The sequence below is a fragment of the Theropithecus gelada genome, chromosome 11 (genome assembly GCF_003255815.1).
Source record: "Theropithecus gelada isolate Dixy chromosome 11, Tgel_1.0, whole genome shotgun sequence".
Classification (NCBI taxonomy): Eukaryota; Metazoa; Chordata; class Mammalia; order Primates; family Cercopithecidae; genus Theropithecus; species Theropithecus gelada.
The window spans coordinates 80,742,900-80,764,951 of NC_037679.1; the positions used below are offsets into that span (position 1 = coordinate 80,742,900).

The 22,052-nt window shown below is 50.9% G+C and overlaps 1 protein-coding gene across 4 annotated transcripts in view; it reads right to left on the minus strand.

The window, feature by feature from the left end:
• The window catches only part of KDM2B (lysine demethylase 2B), a 153,659-nt gene extending 133,755 nt beyond the window's left edge, over window positions 1-19,904 (minus strand). For 2 of the 4 annotated variants that reach the window (XM_025401375.1, XM_025401373.1), the window contains exons 1-4: window positions 18,597-19,033; window positions 17,385-17,529; window positions 14,366-14,444; window positions 13,115-13,161 (exon numbers count right to left, since the gene is read on the minus strand). In XM_025401375.1, coding sequence (XP_025257160.1) covers window positions 13,115-13,161; window positions 14,366-14,444; window positions 17,385-17,529; window positions 18,597-18,629 — 304 coding nt within the window. In that variant the 5' untranslated portion in view covers window positions 18,630-19,033. Of the gene's footprint in view, window positions 1-13,114; window positions 13,162-14,365; window positions 14,445-17,384; window positions 17,530-18,193; window positions 18,229-18,596; window positions 19,034-19,358 lie in introns of those variants that run through there. The other 2 variants (XM_025401372.1, XM_025401374.1) reach the window with 2 other exon arrangements.
• Between the last annotated feature and the right edge of the window lie 2,148 nt (window positions 19,905-22,052).

Here is a 22,052-nt window from a genome sequence, read left to right on the forward strand (position 1 = left end):
ATGGAAAAACTCTATGATTTTAAACCAACTTAAGGTTGGACGCAGTGGCTCACGCCTGTAATCCCAACATTTTGGGAGGCTGAGGTGGGCGGATCACCTGAGGTCAGGAGTTCAAGACCAGCCTGGCCAACACGGCAAAACCCCGTCTCTACTAAAAGTACAAAACTTAGCTGGGCGTGGTGGCACGAGCCTGTAATCCCAGCTACTCAGGAGGCTGAGGCAGGAGAAGCTTGAACTCGGATGGCAGAGGTTGCAGTGAGCCGAGATCGAGCCACTGCTCTCCAGCCTGGGTGACTTTTTTTCCGTGACTCCATCTTGGGGGTGGGCGGGGGGTACTTAAAAAAGGTCTGGCCGGCACAGGGGCTCACACCTGTAATCCCAGCACTTTGGGAGGCCAAGGCGGACAGATCACCTGAGGTCAGGAGTTTGAGACCAGCCTGGCCAACATGGCGAAACCCCATCTCTACTAAAAATACAAAAAATTAGCAAGGTGTGGTGGTGCAAGCCTGTAATCCCAGCTACTCAGGAGGCTGAGCTAGGAGAATCGCTTAAACCTGGGAGGTGGAGGTTGCAGTGAGCCGAGATGGGGCCACTGTACTCCAGCCTGAGCAACAGAGTGAGACTCTGTCTCAAAACAAAAAGTCTGGGGACAAGTCAGCCAGCTTTGATTTCCAAGGGGTGAGAACTTAGTTTTTCTCCAAAATACGGTCCATCAAGGGCAAGATCCACAGCTCCTGACTAGCACCAGGCCAGACACAATACAGACACCCAGTAAATCTGTAAGGGAAGAAAGCATGGAGGAGGAGGAAGAGGAGGAGGAGGAGGAGGAGGGGTGAGAGGAGGAGGAGGAGGAGGAGGACGACCTGGAAAAATGAACACCTAATTCATATGACTATTGAGGAGAACGAAGTGAAGCCCTATGGCACATATGTGATAAAAGATAGGTGATTATTAGTACAATTGCATGAATACTAGATGAAGTCATTTGTCGTGAAGATTCAAGCAAAGGGCCAAAGAAAGCATCAGTTGCCTTGGATTCTCTCACTGGAGAGAAATCCAATAAAGTCATAATATGCGGGCCCTGGTGCAATGGCTCTCGCCTGTAATCCCAGCTACTTGGAAGGCTAAGGTGGGTGGGTCGCTTGGGCCTGTGAGATTGCGAGCAGCCTGGGCAACATAGCAAGACTCATCTCTACAAAAAATAAAAAATAAAAACAATTAGCCGTGCATGCCCATAGTCCCAGCTACTAGGGAGGGTAAGGCGGGAGGACCACTTGAACCCAGAAGGTCAAGTCTGCAGCGAGCTACGATAGTGACACTGCACTGCAGCGTGGGCGACAGAGTGAGATGCTATCTCAAAAAAAAAAAAAAAAAAAAAAAAAGGGGGGACCAGGTTCGGTGGCTCGCGCCTGTAATCCTGGCAGTTTGGGAGGCTGAGGTGGGTGGATCACCTGAGGTCAGGAGTTTGAGACCAGCCTGGCCAACGTGGTGAAACCCCGTCTGTACTCAAAATACAAGTAGCTAACCCCAGCTACTTGGGAAGCTGAGGCAGGAGAATCACCTGAACCCACGAGGCAGAGGTTGCAGTGAGCCCAGATCACACCACTGCACTTCATACTGGGCAACAGAGTGAGACTCCATCTCAAAAAAAAAAAAAAGAATTAAAAAAAAAGACAAACCTAGGCAACGTAAGGAAATCCTGACTCTACAAAGCATTTAAAAATGATCTGGGCATGGTGGCGCACCTGTAGTCCCAGCTACTTGGGAGGTTAAGGTGGGAGAATCACTTGAGGCCAGGAGGTTGAGGCGGCAGTGAGCTGTAATCACACAACTAGATTCCAGCCTCGGCAACAGAGCAGGACCCCCCACAACAAAGAGTATACTGTGGAGGTCCCAACCAGTGCAATAAAACAAGGAAATATATTAAGAGACATAAAGAAACCGGGCCCTGTGGCTCAAGTCTGTAATCCCAGCACTTTGGGAGGCCAAAGCAGGTGGATCACGAGGTCAGGAGATCAAGACCATCCTGGCTAACACAGGGAAACTCCGTCTCTACTAAAAGTACAAAAAAATTGCCGGGCGTGGTGACACATGCCTGCAGTCCCAGCTACTCAGGAGGATGAGGCAGGAGAACGGCATGAACCCAGGAGGTGGAGCTTGCAGTGAGCCAAGATCACCCCACTGCACTCCAGCCTGGGCGACAGAGCAAGACTCTGTCTCAAAAAATATATAAAATAAAATAAAATAAATTTTTTTAAAAGGCATAAAGATTGGAAAGAAGAAACAAAACTGCAATTGTTAATAGATGGCATAATTGCTTAACTTAAAATAGCAACACCCCCAAAAATCAAATACCTAGGAATGAACCTAAGAAGACCTGCAAGTCTTCTACAAAAACCCTACAAATCAAGGGAACAATATGCCACATTCACTGAATAGAAAACTCAGTATGATAAAAAGTTCCCCAAGTGATCCACAGAATCAACAAGATTCCAATCAAAATTACAGCAACCTTTAAAGAAACATGGACAAGGTGATTTTAAGATTTATATGGAAGGCCAGGCGGGGTGGCTCAAGCCTGTAATCCCAGCACTTTGGGAGGCCGAGACAGGCGGATCACGAGGTCAGGAGATCGAGACCATCCTGGCTAATACGGTGAAACCCCGTCTCTACTAAAAAAAATACAAAAAACTAGCCGGGCGAAGTGGCGGGCGCCTGTAGTCCCAGCTACTCGGGAGGCTGAGGCAGGAGAATGGCGTAAACCCAGGAGGCGGAGCTTGCAGTGGGCTGAGATCCGGCCACTGTACTCCATCCAGCCTGGACGGCAGAGCGAGACTCCGTCTCAAAAAAAAAAAAAAAAAATTCATATGGAAACACAAAGGGTCACAAGACGAGGCAATCTTTTTTTTTTTTTCTTTTTTCTTTTTCTTATTTTTTTGAGACAGGATCCCTCTCTGTCGCCCAGGCTGGAGTACAGTGGTGTGATCTCGCCTCACTGCAGCCTCTGCCTCTGGGATTCAAGCAATTCTCCTGCTTCAGCTGGGTAGGAGAGTAGCTGGGATTACAGGCGCGCACCACCACACCCAGCTAATTTTTGGTTTTTTTTCTAAAGACAGGGTTTCATCATGTTACCCAGGCTGGTCTCAAACTCCTGGACTCAAGTGATCCTCCCTCCTAGGCCTCCCAAAGTGCTGGTATTACGGGTTTAAGCCACTGCGCCTGGCCTGAAAAGGAAATCTTGAAAAAGAACAAAGCTGAAGAACTTATCACATAGTGAGCCCTATCATGAAGCTGGTTAAGACAGTGTGGTACTGGCTTCATAACGGACACACCAGCCAGGAACTGACCCACACAAATGGAGTCACATCTTTTATGACAAAACAAGACTTCATTGCCAATGGGGAGAGGATTTTTTTTTTTTTAGGACAGAGTTTCACTCTTGTTGCCCAGGATGTAATGCAATGGTGTGATCTCAGCAGATCGCAACCTCCACCTCCCGGGTTCAAGTGATTCTCCTGACTCAGCCTTCCCGAGTAGCTAGGATTATAGGCATGCGCCACCACGCCCAGCTAATTTTGTATTTTTAGTAAAGACGGGGGTTTCTCCACGTTAGTCAGGCTGGTCTCAAACTCCCAACCTCAGGTGATCTGCCCACCTTGGCCTCCCAAAGTGCTAGGATTACACATGCGAGCCACCGTGCCTGGCCAAGAGGATTTTTTTTTCTTTTTTCTGAGATGGAGTCTCACTCTGTCACCCAGGCTGGAGTGCAGTGGTGCGATCTCAGCTCACTGCAACCTCTGCCTCCCGGGTTCAAGCAATTCTCCTGCCTTAGCCTCCCAAGTAGCTGGGATTACAAGCACCTGCCACCACAGTCAGCTTATTTTTTGTATTCTTAGTAGAGACAGCGTTTCACCATGTTGGCCAGGCTGGTCTTGAACTCCTGACCTCAGGTGATCCCCCCACCTTGGCCTCCCAAAGTGCTAGGATTACAGGTGTGAGCCACCGTACCCAGTCAGGATTTTTTTTTTTTTTTTTTTTTGAGACAGTCTCGCTCTGTCGCCCGGGCTGGAGTGCAGTGGTGCGATCTCGGCTCACTGCAAGCTCTGCCTCCTGGGTTCACGCCATCCTCCCTGCCTCAGCCTCCCGAGTAAGTGGGACTACAGGCGCCCGCCAGCATGCCTGGCTAATTTTTTGTATTTTTAGTAGAGACAGCATTTCACCGTGTTAGCCAGGACAGTTTGATCCTCTGACCTTCTGATCCGTCTGCCTCAACCTCCCGAAGTGCTGGGATTACAGGTGTGAGCCACCGCACCCGGCCCAGGATTTTTTTTTTTTTAAATAATAATAGTGCTGGGTCAACTGGACATCCATATGGGAAAAAAGGGGAGACTGTGACCTCATCTTCCACCAGACAGAAAAAATCTATTCCAGATGAAGTATAGATCAAAGTATGATCGTTCAAACAATAAGGCTTTTTGAGAAAAACGTGAATATTTTCATGACCTTAGAGTAGGCAAAATTTTCTTAAGCAAGACACAGCAAGAATTAATGCAACCAGCAGAGCTAAATAGTCTGTGTTAAAATTAAGAACTTCTAGGCCAGGCGCAGTGGCTCACACCTATAATCCCAACACTTTGGGAGGCTAAGGCGGGAGGACCACAATGTCAGGAGTTCAAGACCAGCCTGACCAACATGGTGAATCTCCATCTCTACTCAAAATACAAAAATTGGTTGGGCGCGGTGGCTCACGCCTGGCTGAGGCAGGCAGATCACCTGAGGCCAGGAGTTCGAGACCGTTCTGGCCAACGTGGTAAAACCCTGTCTCTACTAAAAATATAAAAATTAACTGGGCATGGTGGTGGGTGTCTGTAATCCCAGCTACTCGGGAGGCTGAGGCAGGAGAATCACCTGAACCAGGAGGCGGAGGTTGCAGTGAGCCAAGATCACGCCATTACACTCCAGCCTGGATAAGAGCGAAATTCCATCTCAAAAATAAACATATAAATAAAAATTAGCCAGGCATGGTGGTAGGTGCCTGTAATCCCAGCTATTCAGAAGGCTGAGGCAGGAGAATCACTTGAATCCAAGAGGCAGAGGTTGCAGTGAGACAAGATCACGCCACTGCACTCCAGCCTGGGCTACAGAGCAAAGACACTGTCCTGAAACAAACAAACAAAACAAAACTTCTGCTCATTCCAAGACACCTTTTTAGAAAGGTGAAAAGACAACCCACAAAGTGGGAGTTATTGGTTTTTTTTTTTGTTTGGTTTTTTTTTTTGAGACGGAGGCTTGTTCTGTCACCCAGGCTGGATGCAGTGGTGCAATCTCAGCTCATTGCAACCTCCACCTCCCAGGTTCAGGTGATTCTCCTGCCTCAGCCTCCTGAGTAGCTGGGATTACAGGTGTGAGCCACCACGCCCGGCCTCTCATTTTTGTATTTTTAGTAGAGATGAGGTTTTTGTATTTTTAATAGAGATGAGGTTTGGCCAGGCTGGTCTCAAACTCCTGACCTCTGGTAATCTGCCCACCTCAGCCTCCCAAAGTGTTAGGATTATAGGCATGAGCCACCACCCCCTGCCTGGGAATATATATATATATATATTTATCCAACAAAATATTCACATCCAGAATATATAAAGAACTCTTACATTATAGTCTCAATTGTGTCCACCTATAAAATGTATATATTAATATGTTGAAGTCCTCACCCCCAGCACCTCAGAATGTGACCATATTTGGAGATAGGGTCTTTAAAAAGGTAATTAAGTGAAAATGACATCTTTAGGGTGAGCCCTCATCTAATATGACTGGTGTCCTTAGAAGAGTTTAGGCCGGGCGCGGTGGCTCAAGCCTGTAATCCCAGCACTTTGGGAGGCTGAGACGGACTTATCACAAGGTCAGGAGATCGAGACCTTCCTGGCTAACACGGTGAAACCCCATCTCTACTAAAAAATACAAAAAACTAGCCGGGCGAGGTGGCGGGCGCCTGTAGTCCCAGCTACTCAGGAAGCTGAGGCAGGAGAATGGCGTAAACCCGGGAGGCGGAGCTTGCAGTGAGCTGAGATCCGGCCACTGCATGCCAGCCTGCGTGACAGAGGGAGACTCTGTCTCAAAAAAAAAAAAAAAAGAAGACGAGTTTAGGGGCTGGGCACCGTGGCTCACACATGCAATTGCAGCACTTTGCGATGGCGAGGCGGGAGGATCACTTGAGCCCAGGAGTTTGAGAACAGTCTGGGCAACAAAGCGAGACCCGTCTCTATAAAAAAGGAGAAGAGTTTAGGACAGACATGCAAATGGAAAACCACATGAGGGCAGAGAGAAGACAGCCATCTATAAGCCAAGGAGAGAGGCCTTCAGAGAGAACACACGTGCTGCCACCTTGATCTCAGATTTCTTATTTCTTGCCTCCAAAATTGTAAGAAAATACATTTCTTTTTTTTTTCTTTTCCTTTTTTTTTTTTTTTTCTTTTTTGAGATGGAGTCTCACTATGTCACCCAGGCTGGAGTGTAGTGGTGCAGTCTCGGCTCATTGTAACCTCCACCTCCCGGGTTCAAGCAATTCTCCTGCCTCAGCCTCAGAAGCAGCTGGGATTACAGGTGCGCACCACCATTCCCAGCTAATTTTTGTATTTTTAGTAGACACTGAGTTTCACCATGTTGGCCAGGCCGACCTGGAACTTTTGACCTCAGGTGATCTGCCCACCTCAGCCTCCCAAAGTGCTGGGATTATAGGCATGAATCACTGCACCTGGCCTAAGAAAATAAATTGTTCTTGAAGCCCCCATCTGTTGTACTTTGTTATGGCAGCTCAAGCAAACAAATACACCTTACAATTAATAAGAGACAACCCTTTGAAATAATGGAGAAAAGACCTGATGAGACATTCAGAGGATATCCAATCATGAAACAAAGGCCAGGTGCAGTGGCTCACACCTGTAACCCCAGCACTTTGGGAGGTCAAAGCAGGAGAATTGCTTGAGCCCAGAAGCTTGAGAACAGCCTGGGCAACATGGTGAAATCTCATCTCTATGAAAAATACAAAAGCATGGTGGTGGGCGCCTCTGATTCCAGCTAATCGGGAGGCTGAGGCAGGAGAAACGTTTGAACTCAGGAAGCAGAGGTTGCAGTGAGCCACGACGGTGCCACTGCACTCCAGCCTGGGCAAGAAGAGTGAAACCTCATTCTCTTTTTTTTTTGAGACGGAGTCTTGCTCTGTCGCCCAGGCTGGAGTGCAGTGGCCGGATCTCAGCTCACTGCAAGCTCCGCCTCCCAGGTTTACGCCATTCTCCTGCCTCAGCCTCCCGAGTAGCTGGGACTACAGGCGCCGGCCACCTCGCCCGGCTAGTTTTTTGTATTCTTTTAGTAGAGACAGGGTTTCACCGTATTAGCCAGGATGGTCTCAATCTCCTGACCTCGTGACCCGCCCGTCTCGGCCTCCCAAAGTGCTGGGATCACAGGCTTGAGCCACCGCACCCGGCCTGAAATTCATTCTCAAAACATCAAAAAAAAACAAACAAAACACACACACACAAACACAGAAAAAGAAATCTATAAATATACACAACAAACAATACAGATGAATTGTATAAACACAAAGCTAAGCAAAAGAAGCCAAAAACTAAAGAAGACATCCTCCACGATTTCACTGGCATAAAATGTGAAAACAGGCACAACTCATCCATGGGGCTAGAAGTCAAGTTCACTAGCAGTGGAGGGCGGAGACTGCATGGGCAGATGCAGAGGATTCTGGGTATTGGTTACCCTGATGTGTTCAGTTTGTTAAAATTAATCGAGCTACGTGGTTACCATATGTGCACTTTTCTGTATGTATATTATACTTCAATGAATGGGTTTTTTTTAAGGGTACAGTGTTACAGAAATGGAAACTGCCTTTTTGGAAAAAAAAAAAAAAAAGGCTTGGAGCTTAGAACAGACTGCTGATGGAGAAAAGCCTGATTTTAAGACATTAGAGAAGAGTCTGCAGCCCCAAGTTGTGGCCTGAACACCTGGTAGTGCACAAGTCCCTTTCTCAAACAGCCACCTCCCATGGTGCAGCACCCAGGGCAAGGTAAGACACTGGAAGACAGAGGCTGCAAGACAGAGGCTGCGACCCCGCAATGACTGGGAGGGGAGGGCTGGCCCAGCCTTCCCCACACACTGCCCTCCAAAGCAGAACTCACATCTGTTAGGGCTGTGTTTATGTCACCCAGCAACCCTGGAGAATCACTGCTTCCCCACTTTCAGTCCACGTGGTTCTGCTGGGCTGACCCCAGCCAGCAGCTCCAGTTTGGCTCAAGGCTGTGCTAAGACTGTCAGAGCCAATCCAGAGGCATTTAAGGGAACAACCGAGGGTTTGGGAAGGACCCTGAGCTGGCAGGATAGACGCCTGAAGCTGCTGTGGGCCCCCTCTTCACCCACCCTCCCTACCCTCCCATGGGGAGAAGCCTGCCAAGAATGAAGCGGAAAGAGGGAGTGGAAGTGGGAAGCAGAAGGGAGAAACAGACTCCACTTCTCAAGATCACTTTGGAGCATCCAGACATATTTGTCCCTGGAGGTTACATGCTGAACTTACGACCTAAGCCTATGAATTCCCTTTTGCTTAGGACAGCTAGAGTTACATTTGTCACTTAGGTCACTTATAACAAATGTGCCCTATCACCACTCTCTGGAAGCCTGTGTGCAGCTCAGAGACCGAAATGGGCATAATTCCCCATGCCAACTGCAGTCAGCAGCCTCCCTCAGAGTCCAGAGCAGCTGTCCCTCTGCAAAGCACTTGAACATTCATTGCTCCATTTGACCATCACAGAAATACCAAGGGAGTGGGGCTGGATGACTGTTCCTGCTTTCTTTTTTCTGTTCTTTCTTTTTTTTTTTTGAGACAGGATCTCGCTCTTTTGCCCTGACAGAGTGCAGTGGAGTGCAGTGGTGTGATCTTGGCTCACTACAGCCTCAAACTCCTAGGCTCAAGTGATCTGTCCCACCTCAGCCTCCTGAGTAGCTGGGACTACCGACGCATGCCACCAAGCCCAGCTAATTTTTGTGTTTTGGGGTTTTGTGGGGTTTTTTGTTTTGTTTTTTTTTGAGACAAAGTATTGCTCTTGTTGCCCAGGTTGGAGTGCCACGGCCAATCTCTGCTCACTGCAACCTCTGCCTCCAGGGTTCAGGCAATTCTCCTACCTCAGCCCCTCAACTAGCTGGGATTATAGGCGCCCGCCACCATTCCTGGCTGATTTTTTTGTATTTTTAGTAGAGACAGGGTTTTACCATGTTAGCCAGGCTGGTCTCAAACTCCTGACCTCAGGTGGTCCGTCCACCTCGGCCTCCGAAAGTGCTGGGATTACAAGCGTGAGCCATTGCGTCTGGCCATTTTTGTGTTTTTTGTAGAGACAAGGTTTTGCCATGCTCCCCAGGCTGGTCTTGAACTCCTGGCCTCAAGCGATCCTCCCACCTTGGCCTTCCAAAGTTCTGGAACTACAGGTGTGAGCCACTGCATCGAGCCTGCATATCTTTGACATGCTTTTAGGTCAATTATTCTGGCTGGATCATCTGACACATCTGACACACCAGCCGGCTGCTTTCATCCTACACACAGACACCAGAGTTGGCATCTACAAAACTTCAATCAAATGACCTCACTGCAGAGCCACTAGCATGGCGATCGTCAAAGACAGATAATAACAAGTGTTAGCAAGGATGTAGGAAAACCAGAACCCCCACACACTGCTTATGGGAGTGTAAAATGACACAGCTGCTTTGGTAAACAGTCTGGCAGTTCCTCAGTAAGTGAAACACAGTTACCACGTGATCCAGCAATTCTGCTCCTAAGGATATACCCAAGTGAAAATGTATGTTCAACAAAAACTTGTATGTGAATATTTTTAGCAACATTATTCCTAACAGCCAAAAAGTAGAAACAACCAAAATGTCCATCAACAACCGTGGTCCAAAAACAAATGTTTTTGGATAAACAAAATGTAGTCTATCCATACAATGGAATATTATTCAGCCAAGAAAAAGAGTGAAGTGCTGCCTCATGCTACAACATGGATGAGCCTTGAAAACATGACGCCAAGTGAAAGGAGCCAGACATAAAGGATTGTGTGTTCTATGATTCCATTTGAATGAAATGTCCGGAATCAGCAACTTCACAGACATCCAAGGCAGATTAGTGGTCGTGCTAATCTGAGCGATGGGGGAACTGAGAGATACAGGGTTTCTTTTTGGGGTGATAGAAATATTCTGGAATTGAGTGGGGATGGTTATACAGCATTGTGAATACACTAAAACCAACGACTTGCGCCTTTTCTTTTCTGGGGAAAGTCTCACTCTGTCACTCAAGCTGGAGTGCAGTGGTGCGATCTCAGCTCACTGGAACCTCTGCCTTGCAGGTTCAAGTGATTCTCCTGCCTCAGCCTCCCAAGTAGCTGGTATTACAGGAATGTGCCCCCACACCTGGTGAATTTTTGTATTTTTAGCAGAGATGGGGTTTCGCCATGTTAGCCAGGCTGGTCTTGAACTCCTGACCTCAAGTGATCTGCCTGCCTCGACCTCCCAAAGCGCTGGGATTATAGGTGTGAGCCACTGCGCCCAACCAACTTGTACATTTTAAAATGGTTAAGTGACAACTTTTATAGTATGTGAATAGCATCTCAATTTTTTTTTTTTTTTTTTTTTTTTGAGACGGTGTCTTACTCTGTCGCCTGGGCTGGAGTGCAGTGGCACGATCTTGGCTCACTGCAACCTCTGCCTCCTGGGTTCAAGCGATTCTCCTGCCTCAGCCTCCTGAGTAGCTGGGATTACAGCCACCCGCCACTACACCCAGCTAATTTTTTGTATTTTTAGTAGAGATGGCATTTCACCATGTTGGCCAGACTGGTCTCGAACTCCTGACCTTGTGATTCACCCGCGTCAGCCTCCCAAAGTGCTGGGATTACAGGTGTGAGCCACAGCGCCCGGGCGCTCATCTCAGGTTTTTTGCTTTTTTTTTTTTTTTTTTTTTTTTTGAGACAGAGTCTCGCTTAGTCGCCCAGGCTGGAGTGCAGTGGCGCGATCTCGGCTCACTGCAAGCTCCACCTCCCGGGTTCACGCCATTCTCCTGCCTCAGCCTCCCGAGTAGCTGGGACTACAGGCGCCCGCCGCCTCGCCCGGCTAATTTTTTGCATTTTTAGTAGAGACGGGGTTTCACCATGTTAGCCAGGATGGTCTCGATCTCCTGACCTCGTGATCCGCCCGCCTCGGCCTCCCAAAGTGCTGGGATTACAGGCGTGAGCCACCGCGCCCGGCCCATCTCAGTTTTTTAAATAAGACCAGGTGCATGGTTCAAGACCAGCCTGGGCAACGTAGCAAGACCCCATCTCTACAAAAATAAATAACTGGGTATGGTGGTACATGCCTGTGGTCCCAGCTATTCTCGAGGCTAAGGCGGAAGGATCACTTAGGCCCAGGAGTTGCAGGCTATGGTGAGTCATAATCATGCCGCTGCACTCTAGCTGGGACAAAAGCACGAGACTGGTCTCTAAAACATACAAATAAAATTAAATAAAAACGTTTCAAACCCATCCCAAGAAAATAATCAGATCACAGAGATACTCCCTTCACCCCACTTTAAAGCTCCCCAGTGGCTTTCCAACACACTAGAAGTCAAACCTAAATTCCCTACAGGGCCCTGGGAGGCCTTCACATCCCAGCTCCGGGGCCTCTGCCACCTCTTCTGCAGCTTTCTCACTCACTCACTCACTCACTCACTCACTCAGTTCCTCCACACTCCAAGTTTATCCCCACCTTCTGGGTGCCCTTGCTCTTCCTTCAGCCTAGAATGTCTTTTCCCACAGCTGATTCTCATCAGTCAGGTCTCTATTCAAATGCCCCCTTCATCCCAGAGAGGCCCTCCCTGACCACCCTGTCTAAAATGCAGCCCCACCACGTGCCATGCCATTATTCTGTTTATTTCTACATAGCCCTGTCACCATCAGAAACGACATTGCATTTTATCACTATTATTTACTTTAGAGACAGGGTCCTGCTCTGTTGCCCAGGCTGGAGTGAAGTGACGCAATCATGGCCTGCAGGCAGGAACTCCTGGGCTCAAGCGATCCTCCCGTCACAGCCTCCCAAGTAGCTACAACTACGGGCACACACCACCACACCTGGCTAATTTTTTTTTTTTTTGGAGATGGAGTCTCGCTCCATCGCCCAGGCTAGAGTGCAGTGGCACGATCTTGGCTCACCACAACCTCTGCCTCCCAGGTTCAAGCTATTCTCCGGCCTCAGCCTCCCAAATAGCTTGGACTACAGGCGCCCGTCACCATGCCCGGCTAGTTTTTGTATTTTTAGTAGAGACGGGGTTTCACCATGTCGGCCAGGCTGGTCTCTAAATCTTGACCTTGTGATCCTCCCGCCTCAGCCTCCCAAAGGGCTGGGATTACAGGCATGAGCCACCACCTCAGCCTACTGTTTACTTCTTGACTGCCTCTTGTACCCACCAAGAGAGCAGGGAACTTATCCATCCGTTCGCAACTCTGACCTTGGCCACCAAGTAGCCAAAAAGTGTTTTTCTAGAAAGAATAGATTGATTGAACAACTGCCTGTAAGATGTGAAATGCCACCTACTACCTGGCCAAGCATCCAGATTACTAAGTCATCAGCCACCTGCAGGTGCTCAGGGAGCTCATGTGCATTTGCTGAGCTCGAAGTTCCAAGGCCTGCCCCAGGCCGGTCGAGAACCCCAAGGAAGCAGGAGGAATAGCCCCTCCCTTCAAAAGCCTGAAAGTCTATGAGGGATCATAAAGCACACCCAGTGTTTACCTGGCAACCCACAAACAAATGCGGAGGAGAGATCTCAGATTGCATCGCTGACACCCAGGCTGGAGGCAGTGTCCAAATGGGCCTCATAAAACTGCGTACTGGCAAACGCCCTCTGATACAGCTTCTTATGACTTTGCAATCCTACCTGTTCTCCAGGATGAAACGGTTGCAGCTCACACCTGCTCCTGCCTCCTCCCGTGGGGACTTTGTTTTCAGAGGCAGTTAAAAGTCTAAATGGGCAGGCGGTGACCGCCTCTTTCCCCTTCCCTACTTCAGCATCTCTGAGCCACACACACGGCAAGCGACTTACCCACTAGGAGTTTGACGTCTCGGACTGTGAAATCAGGGTCAGGCATCCTGGGGAAAGAGGAGCACAGACGTTTGGTGAGAGGCCAGAAACAACAAAGCTAGACTCTACCCTGGGCCCGGGGGGAAGCCATTTTTCCAAGAGAGGCCCTTTGCCCTCAGTTTGGGAACTCAAAATGAGACCATCCAGAGGGAGGGAAGTAGACCAGTTGATGCCTGCAGGGAGGGTCACCCCAGAACCACTGAGGCCCTTCCCTACCCTAAGAGGCAACTCAAACCTGAACCTCAGCAGAGGTTGGGACAACCACTGTCCACTCCATTTTTCCAGGGAAGCCGGAAGTGCGGGGTCAAAAGTAAAGGCCAGGGCTAGACATTCAAACGCCTGCTTTCTTTTAGGGTGGGTAGTCCTCTCTAGGTCTCTTTCTCCCTCTAGAAAATACTCTCCATAAGGAGTTGTATGCGAAGTGGGACGGACCCCTTTAAGTTCAGAGGGAAAAAAAGACACGCATTGTACCAGTTCCAGGGATGTGGTAATACGGGCTACAATTCACTATTAATTAACCATGATGCCCAAGGTTTAAATCCTACTCGTAGGAATGGACTCTTGAGCAAGTCTGGGAGCAGATGCTGGAGAGAGGCTGCCTGGAACGACACCCCAAGCCTCCTCCCCTACACCTGCCCAAGGGGCACAAACCTGTTCTTCCAGCCTGCCTCCCAGACCTCTCCCCCACCTGGAGCTCTGACAGATCTCAGTGAATGAAAACAGACATAGTGCAGGGGCAGGCTGCGGGGCAGGCAAAGAAAGGGGAGACACTGGCACCCCAGGAAACACACATAGTGGGAATCTGCGTAAGAAACATGTATCTAGGTGCCCTGGGTCTGGGCTTAGAGCCTGGCTAGTCCCTTTGCAGCTCAGGCTCTACCTCAGTCTCCTGATCTGGAGCAAGGGGAAGGAGGAGAGGTACAGTTCTCTGCAGGAGGTCACTGAGTGTAACTGGGGTGGGTCAGGGGAAAAAGTCAACACTGCTTAATTACCCTATGTCCTCTCTCTGCCCAAAGTCCCTGCAAAAGACCAATCTTTGGAGAGTGTTACCCCTTTGTTAGGCCTTGAACAAGGAGATGCTGTTCCCAGATCATGAAAAAAGATCCTTCTCAGTGATGAGAGGTGGGAAGAGGGTGGAAGAAATCCATCCCAAGCTATAAAGTATGTTAGGGAGGAAGACGGGGGAAGGAGCGATTAGTTGCAGCAACTTACTTAATTCCCAGTCCATCCTTTTCTCGAAATATCAGGGGAACCCTGAGAGCTTCTCTCTGTACGTACTCATAGTTGAAATCTGTTTGGATATTTGAATTAAAACAAGTTGGTTAAGTCACGAAGGAGCAAATGAACCGGGATCTGTTGGTTAGGGGAAGAAAACTGATGGACGAAGGGGCAGGGGGTCCAGGAGATGCAGGCACCAGCTGTACAGCAAAAGCTCCTTGGAAAATGATCGGGAAATGGATTAGGCAAAGCCCAAGAGAAGCCATGCCAGCGATCAGCTCCTCTGCCTACTCAGTCAGTCATTCTCGGCACGCCCCACCGGTCCAAACTTGTCAACCAACAGCCCAAAGCCAGCGAGGGTTGGGGAGGAAGACTCAAAAGAGCCCCGCACAAAAAGAGCCCCAGCCATTGCTGAGAAAGAGGGATAGACAGAGACACGCATCCCAAGCCGCGCTCAGAAAGTAAAGGGACTGCAAAATTGAAGAATGCCACCTGGGAGGATCTGAAGGCCCAGAGAGGAGGCTGGGAGGAGGGCCCTCATTGTGGCTGAGCATCAGTGAAAATCTTATTGTAATATCCTGCATAGTGAAGGGGAGGGGGGAAAAGCCGGTTTCCCTGGAAACTGTGTATTTGGTGCCAAAATAACTAGGGAACTGGGCACAGCTTTGTTGTCTTAAGAGTGAAATTCTGCCGTAGCCATCACAGTCCTTGCTTCAGCTGGATAACCGGGAGGGAGGCTCCCCAGGGGAAGGCTCTGTAAAGGGGGCATAGCAAGACCCAAGGAAAATTCACGGGCTCACTCTCTCTGGGGTTTTTCTAGTACAGTCCCCAAATCCTTACCCAAAGTCCTGGAGGATGAAGGAGGCCTCTAATTTCTGTCCTTCCCCAATTCTGAAACCAGTGAATCTGACCCAACCATACACCCTTGAATATGAAGGTGATGGGGCTTGAGATAAATTCTCACATCCCCCAAATCCGCAGGTAACTAAAGTAATCCACAAGGTAAGAAGGCCTCTCCGACCGTCTGAAGGGAGACAGAAGAGGCCTCAGGCCACTGAAGCTGCTAGCCCAGGGAAACAGTTCACAGGGCAGCCTTGGGGGAGGAAGAGGCCAAGACAACTCCCCTCCGAAGAGAGACAGAGAACAAAACCCAAAGCCGGGGAAAGCCCTGACCTCAGCAGCTCAGATCCCCAGGGGCTCACAGTGAATGGGGATTCCTAAGGATTTAAAGGAAGAGAAGTTTAAGAAGCTTCTATTTTGAATCCAGGCTAAGGGCTCCTGTTTCTCAGCTCCTCCCTCAAGTTTTGGGGCCAGATCTGAATTAAAGAGCAAAGCCTTGGGCCCTCCCCTTTGAAAGATGCCGGGACAGCAGATCTAAGGATACGCGTTAGCTCTCCCTGCCTGGAATACCGGCCCTCAGACCCACCCACCCAAAGCACCCCATCCCCCAGGGTCAGCTTCAACTTCCTCAAATGAGCCTGAGAAAAAGCTCTGAAATCCTGGGCTGAGAATTCCTCCCAAATGACTAGGAAGTTTGCATATTGTTTGCACGTAGGATCCGCCAAACGACTCAACTCAGTAAAAATGGGGGAAGAAAGGAGAGGAATTAAAATTCCACTTATGCAGAGAAAATTTAAATCAGCTGGGACTAGCACCCTGCTCTAGGACCAGGAAGGCTGGGAGAAGTTTCTTCTTCCCTCCCCCAACAACTACCCCTCACCACCGGAGCCCAGTGCCCCAGGAGGCGATGGGCACAAAAGAGAAATCACAAAACTGCAAAGCTGGGAGTCTCTTCTCAGAGCTAACCCCACAGCCACAGCCACTCAACCAGAACCTGGAGGAGGGAAGCAGGCACTCCAGGTTATCAGCTCACTGAGGGATGGAAGCGTTTTCCAACAGGCGTGGGGGGAACAAAATAGAAACTTTGTAACTTAAAGGCAACTGAAATATCTGAAAAGGAAAAATGAGTGAAGGGCCTAGGAAAGCTAGGTAGGGCATGTTCAAAACCCCAATCCCGCAGGCAATGCGAGGTTCCTCAACCAGGAGCCACACTGGCTGCAGAATGGGAAGGCCAGGGCTCTGGAGGCCTCAGAGGCAACCCAGGGCATCACCTTAACATCTGGAGGGTGACCCCCACCACCCTCGTAGTAGGAGAGCCAGGGAGAAACCCAGGCCATGAAGGTCTTCAAAACCCTGGAGGCGTCCCCACATTTCGCTCTAAACTGGGTGGGCCTACAAGGAACAGAGCTCTCCAAGTCTCAGGCCTGGAAGAAGACCCATTTCCTCACTTCAAACTGCCAGGGGACAGGGATCTCCCCCAGAAGCCCGAAGGGAAGTCACCCCCTGACCCCAGCTCCTGGCTTCAACCTGTCAACGCTGTAGCACTAGACAGCTCGGGCCCAGGTGGGGATTCAGGTCAACAGCTTCAGGGCGCATGAGGTCCCTGATCCAATCTGGCAGAGCCCACGGGGGAATGCGGCTCTGCAGATCCCAGGCCTAAGGGGGCATCATCCCGAACACCCGACGCGCCCCGATCACCAGTTCCTCACTGGCAGTCCCCGAGCGGGAACGGGATTGGGAAGGCTTCAGGCCTGGGGGGGCCTCACCCCGATGCCCCAGGGGCGACCCGAACCCAGTTCCAGTCAGGCGGCGGCACCTCAGGCAGCGCAGGGAGCGCGACCGGCTCGGGGAGGGGGAGGACGCGGCGCTCCCGCCCTCCCTCGGTCCGCCTGTCCATCCCCAGGTCCCTCTGTCCGCCGGCCCCCTGGTTCTGCCCACCCTGGGGCTGGTGGTGGGCGCGGGCCGGGCCTAGGCCCATGCCCGGCCCCCCTTACTGCCTGCCCTCCTCCCTCGCCACCCCACCCCACCCCCCCAGTGCTCGGCCTCGTTTCGTCACCGGATCCCCTGGAATGGGGGACGCGGGCGCGAAATACGAACCCAGCCACCGGCAGCTCCCTCCCCACGTGCGCTCGGCCCGCAGCGCAGAAGGCGGCCCAGGGAGGGGGCGCCTCACCTTTGCCCTCCATGGCGTGCACGAAGTCCCCCTGGTACAGCTGGCTGCGAAGCTTCTCCTCCAGGCTGAAGCCGCGGACGCTGACGATCTCCTCCACGTCCGACAAGTCCTCGTTCTCGTCGTATCGCTGGCGGTCAATCGGGCGCTGCGAGGACCCAAACCAGAGAGCCCGGGACATTACTTGGGGGGCTGGAGGTCGCCTCTCAACCTGGGCCAGCACTAACAGGTGCAGCAGCCGCGCGCCCCCTGCACCCCACCATTGCAACCCAAGCAACTTTGCGCAATTGCCAAAGATGCTGAAAAGCAGGACAAGGAGAGGGGCCCGCACCCCGGGGGTCCAGCTGCGCTCCACACGGGGTACTCCCCCCGGTGTCTTTGGAAGCCATTGAAGGGACATCTGGGGGCCCTCCCCTGCCCCCCGCCCCCGAAATGTGTTGGGCTTTGCCCACTCGGCCGGGAGCCTGGTTATGTAACCCGCGAAGGGGGCTCCGGACACGGGCTGGCGGGGCAAATGTAGGCCCCAGGAGGAGCCGCGGCGGCGCCCGGCTCGGCGGTAACAGCAGCCCCGGCGGCCGCGGCGGCAGAGCCGGGAAGCCGGAACCGGGGGCCGGCAGCGTTTCTAAAGCTGGAGCCGCCCCCGAGCTACCGGGGAAGCTGGAAAGCTGAAATGGAAGGGCTGAGACCCCAGCCGCCCCCGCCGCCCGCCCGCCAGTGCAAGAAGAGGAGGTGGGGGGAGGAGGATCGGGGCTTGGGAGGGGGAGAGGCAGACGGCCCGCCACAAAGCTCCGATCGGAGACCCCAAAACGCACCAGCAGCTGCCTCATCTCCCCACAAGCGCGCGCGCACACTCACTTCCTAAGGAGACTCCCCCACCACTCCCCGCATCCCCCTGCCTCCTCCCTCCACCGCCCAGCGCCCGGCCCCGCAGCCCCCCAGATTCCGGGCGAACCCCGAGCCCGCTCAGCCCCCCTCCACGCCTTTCCCCGATACCACCTCCCCACTTAAGTGTCTGAGACTCTAAGCCTCACAAGGGGCTGGAGGAGTAAGCAGCTTGCTTCCTTTTGCATGCAATTTATTATATTTTTTTTTCCCGGTCCTCTTGCAAAATACAGAAAAGGAAAGAAAAGGCAGCGAGAAACAACCAAAAAAAAAAAAAGATCTATCATATGCCAGATACAGATTTGGAAAAAAAAAAAAAAAAAAGCTACACACCAATCTTCTTCCAGAGTCTTTCTCTGCCTCCATTTTTTTAGGAGAGTTCACCAATTAATTGTCAACACTCCTGCCCCCTGCATTTTGGCCGAGGGGGGAAGGAGGGAAGACCAAAGAAAACAAACCAAAAAATAAATAAATAAAGCAAGCCAGAGCCGAGATCTACAAAGTTTTGCACCAACACTTAGGCAGATCCGTTTGCAAAGTCCTAGGAAACCATTTTCAGCAGTTGTGGGGGGGGAGGCGTCGACGTCATAATCCCCGGAACGTAAACATTGTTGCCGATCGCGCTCGGAGCCCGCGGCCGGGCTAGTGGGGGGGCTCTCGGCCCGGGCTTGAGGGGGTGGGGACGGCGGCCCGAGGAGGTGTGGGGCGGGGAGGGAGCCCGGGAGGCACCGGGCGCCGTTAGCGCCCTGGCATCGCTGTTTTGTTGTTGGGTCACGAGTGCGCCTCTGCACGCAGGCGCCGCCGCCGCCCGGGAGTTGTGTGCAGAGCTGACTTTTGGAGGGCCGAGTTGCAGGCGGCGGGCGCATCCCGGAGATGGCGGGGCAGGGAGGGAGGGAAGGAGGAGGGGGCGGGGAGGGAGGTGCAGATTTGCACGGCTGGCCTCAGCGGGAGGCGCGGAAATGCAAGCTGAGCATGCTGGCGTGAAAGCCCCGGGGGCCTGGCACCCCAAAAACGACCCCCCACCTCCGTTCCTGCCCCTGTTGCCCAGGGCTACCCCTCTTCCTCTTCTTTCATCCATCCCTCCCCCAACATTACCTGTGTGGCCGACTCAAATTCATAGCATTTTGTATATATAATTGTTTCCTTTTTTTGCTTTTCTGCTGCATGTCTTTTTCGTGAGGGGTGATCCTCTGCAGATCCCCCCATTTGCGGACCTGCCATATGGAGAAGGCATTTGTGGGGCTCAGAAGGAAATTAGCTCGGCTCCATACCTATAAGGACTGCCTAACTTTTAAACTCCCGGCACTCAAAGATGTGGACACACACACGTACAGGAAATACAGCCAGACCAGAGCCTTTGCAGACCGCAGCTGACCGGAAGACGTTGCCTTTCATTCATTCATTCTGCACGCTTCTGTGGAGTCCTTTACTAGGCGACCAGCCCTGAGACAGAAGTTGGACATTTTTTAAAGGTTCTTGCGCTCAGCAAGGGGAGCAGATAGATACTCAGGAGCGAAAGACGAAGAGAATTGGATCTGGCGCCTCCTAACGCAGCCCGCACAGGAGCGAAGGGTAAGCCCTTGTTGGCCATTTACAGGAGAAAAGTCGGTGGAAAGGTGCATGGTGCTCTGGGATGGGCGGGGGGAACTCTGGTCCCCTTGATTAATCCTATAGGGCTTTTTAGCGGAGGTATCGGCACCCTCCATACATGGGTGTCATTAGGTCCCTGTCCACTTACTAATGTTTTTGACTACCCCGGCACTGGTCCTGGGTTGCCTTGTCCTCACTTCATGAGCAACAGTCAGGTGGACTGGGCTTGAGAAAAGCTGGCCCTAAACATTCCTCCAGCCCCAGCTGCGGCGCCCTGCTAGGCCTGATCTTGGGGGTAAAGATGGTGATAAAATGACATGGCAAGAGGGCGACAATAAAGGGACATCGTAGATCGTAGGCTTTGAGCCTGACATTTTATTTCTGCCATTAACCCTGTGGGATAGTTAGAGCAGGTCATTTTGCACATGGGAAAACTGAAGCTTAGAGAAATTATGAATCTGAATGATTGCCGTGCTCCCGTATGGTCCCCAGGCTATCAGACAGACCTGTGGGGAGGACGTGGCTTCCCCACCGGGAGATTGGATGTCACTGTCAGCATCGTATTGGCCATCCTAAGAGACAGCTTCCCCCTCACTCACCTTAAAAGTTTCCTGTCCTATCTGTCTGTAGTCTTTCCCACCCACCCCCAAAGGCTACTCTTTGAAGTTTGTTTTCATTCATGTTCACTAGCTGTAAAAATCTTCTAAGCAGGGATGAGGCTGGGAAACATCAAAATTTGTTTCCCAACTGAAATCGCCCACATTGGCTACTGCGTCCAATCAGTAGCCCTTAGCGTGAGTGCTGCGGGTTCTGCCTTCAGTCCGTCCAGAACCATGGACCATTTTATTTGTTCCTGTCTGTCTCACAAGAACCCTTTAAGGGAAATCGTCTTGTTCGTTCCTCTCTTGCAAAGGAGGAAATTAGGACTAAGAAAAGCAAAGCCACTCACCCAGGATCACAAAGTGTGTATGTGCCGCTGCCAGGGCTCACACTGGAGCCTGGCTTGGCCGTCACGTGCTCTTTTTTTTTTTTTTTTTTTGGTAACTTACCAGCCTCACTACTGCCCCATAATGAAATAAACATGTTCAAAGGAGGCTGCATGGGCTGGAGAGTGATGCAAAGTGAATTAAGTGAAATAAGGCAAAAATATATATATATATAAAAATATACATATATATATATATAGAATGCTTGATCTAATTAATTCTTTTTTCTCCCTGAGGCCCTTCTTTCTCTCCAAGTGGCCTCATGGTGGCCTCAAAAGCTGGCATCAGAAAAAGCTCCAATGGCAGCCACCTTAGTGTAAAAAGTTGTTACAGTTAAGTCATCTATCACCTCCATGAAGAGTTCCTGGCCTGTCAGAGTGGGAAGGGGCTGGGTAGTCACCTAATTTAATCCCCTCCCTTTACAAACCTCGAGGAAACCACAAATACGAGAAAAGAATGGGCCAGCCAGGGGTTTGTTCCCCTTGGCCTCCCGTAGAATGCCTGTCCTGCCACCAGGTCCTAAGTGGCCACTCAATAAATGTTGGGCCCTTGATGAATCACCTTCCCCCTCGATATTTGCATTTTCTCTTTATCAGTAATTGGCAGATGAAAGGCTTTGTCCTCCAGTTGAAAGAATTCCAAGCATTTGCTCAAAGCGGGGGAGGAGGTTATTTTGGACCAAAGGGGGAAGGGCCAAGACCCTGGAGCTCCCAGTGTTGGCTAATTGTCCCAGAGAAGTGGAGAGTAGGTGAGGGAAGAGACAAGGTGAAGGTGCTTATCCCAGAGACGTACTTTTTCTTGCAGGAAAACACCAGGCCGGTTGTATTGGAAACATAATAATGATTTCCTGGACCCTCCTGCTCGATCTTACAAAAGGCCCAGTCAAATCCTGCCTGAGTTACCTCCATTCATTCTTCATTCATCAAAGGCTGATTGAGCAACTCTGTGCCCAAAGACAGAGCGGCTAGAGAAAACAAGATGCAGCTCCGATTGGGGCATACTCGGGGCTGGGTAGGAGATGGACCTGCATCTTCCCAAGGAAAGGGCGGACACTGGATGGAGCTCTCAGAAACCAGAATCTTATTAAGAAATTGAAGTTGTTCTCATATTCATACATGATTATCATAGCTCCTGATTTTTCTTTTTTTTTTTTTTTGAGAGAGGGTCTTGCTCTGTTGCCCAGGCTGGAGTGCAGTGACACAGTCTCAGCTCA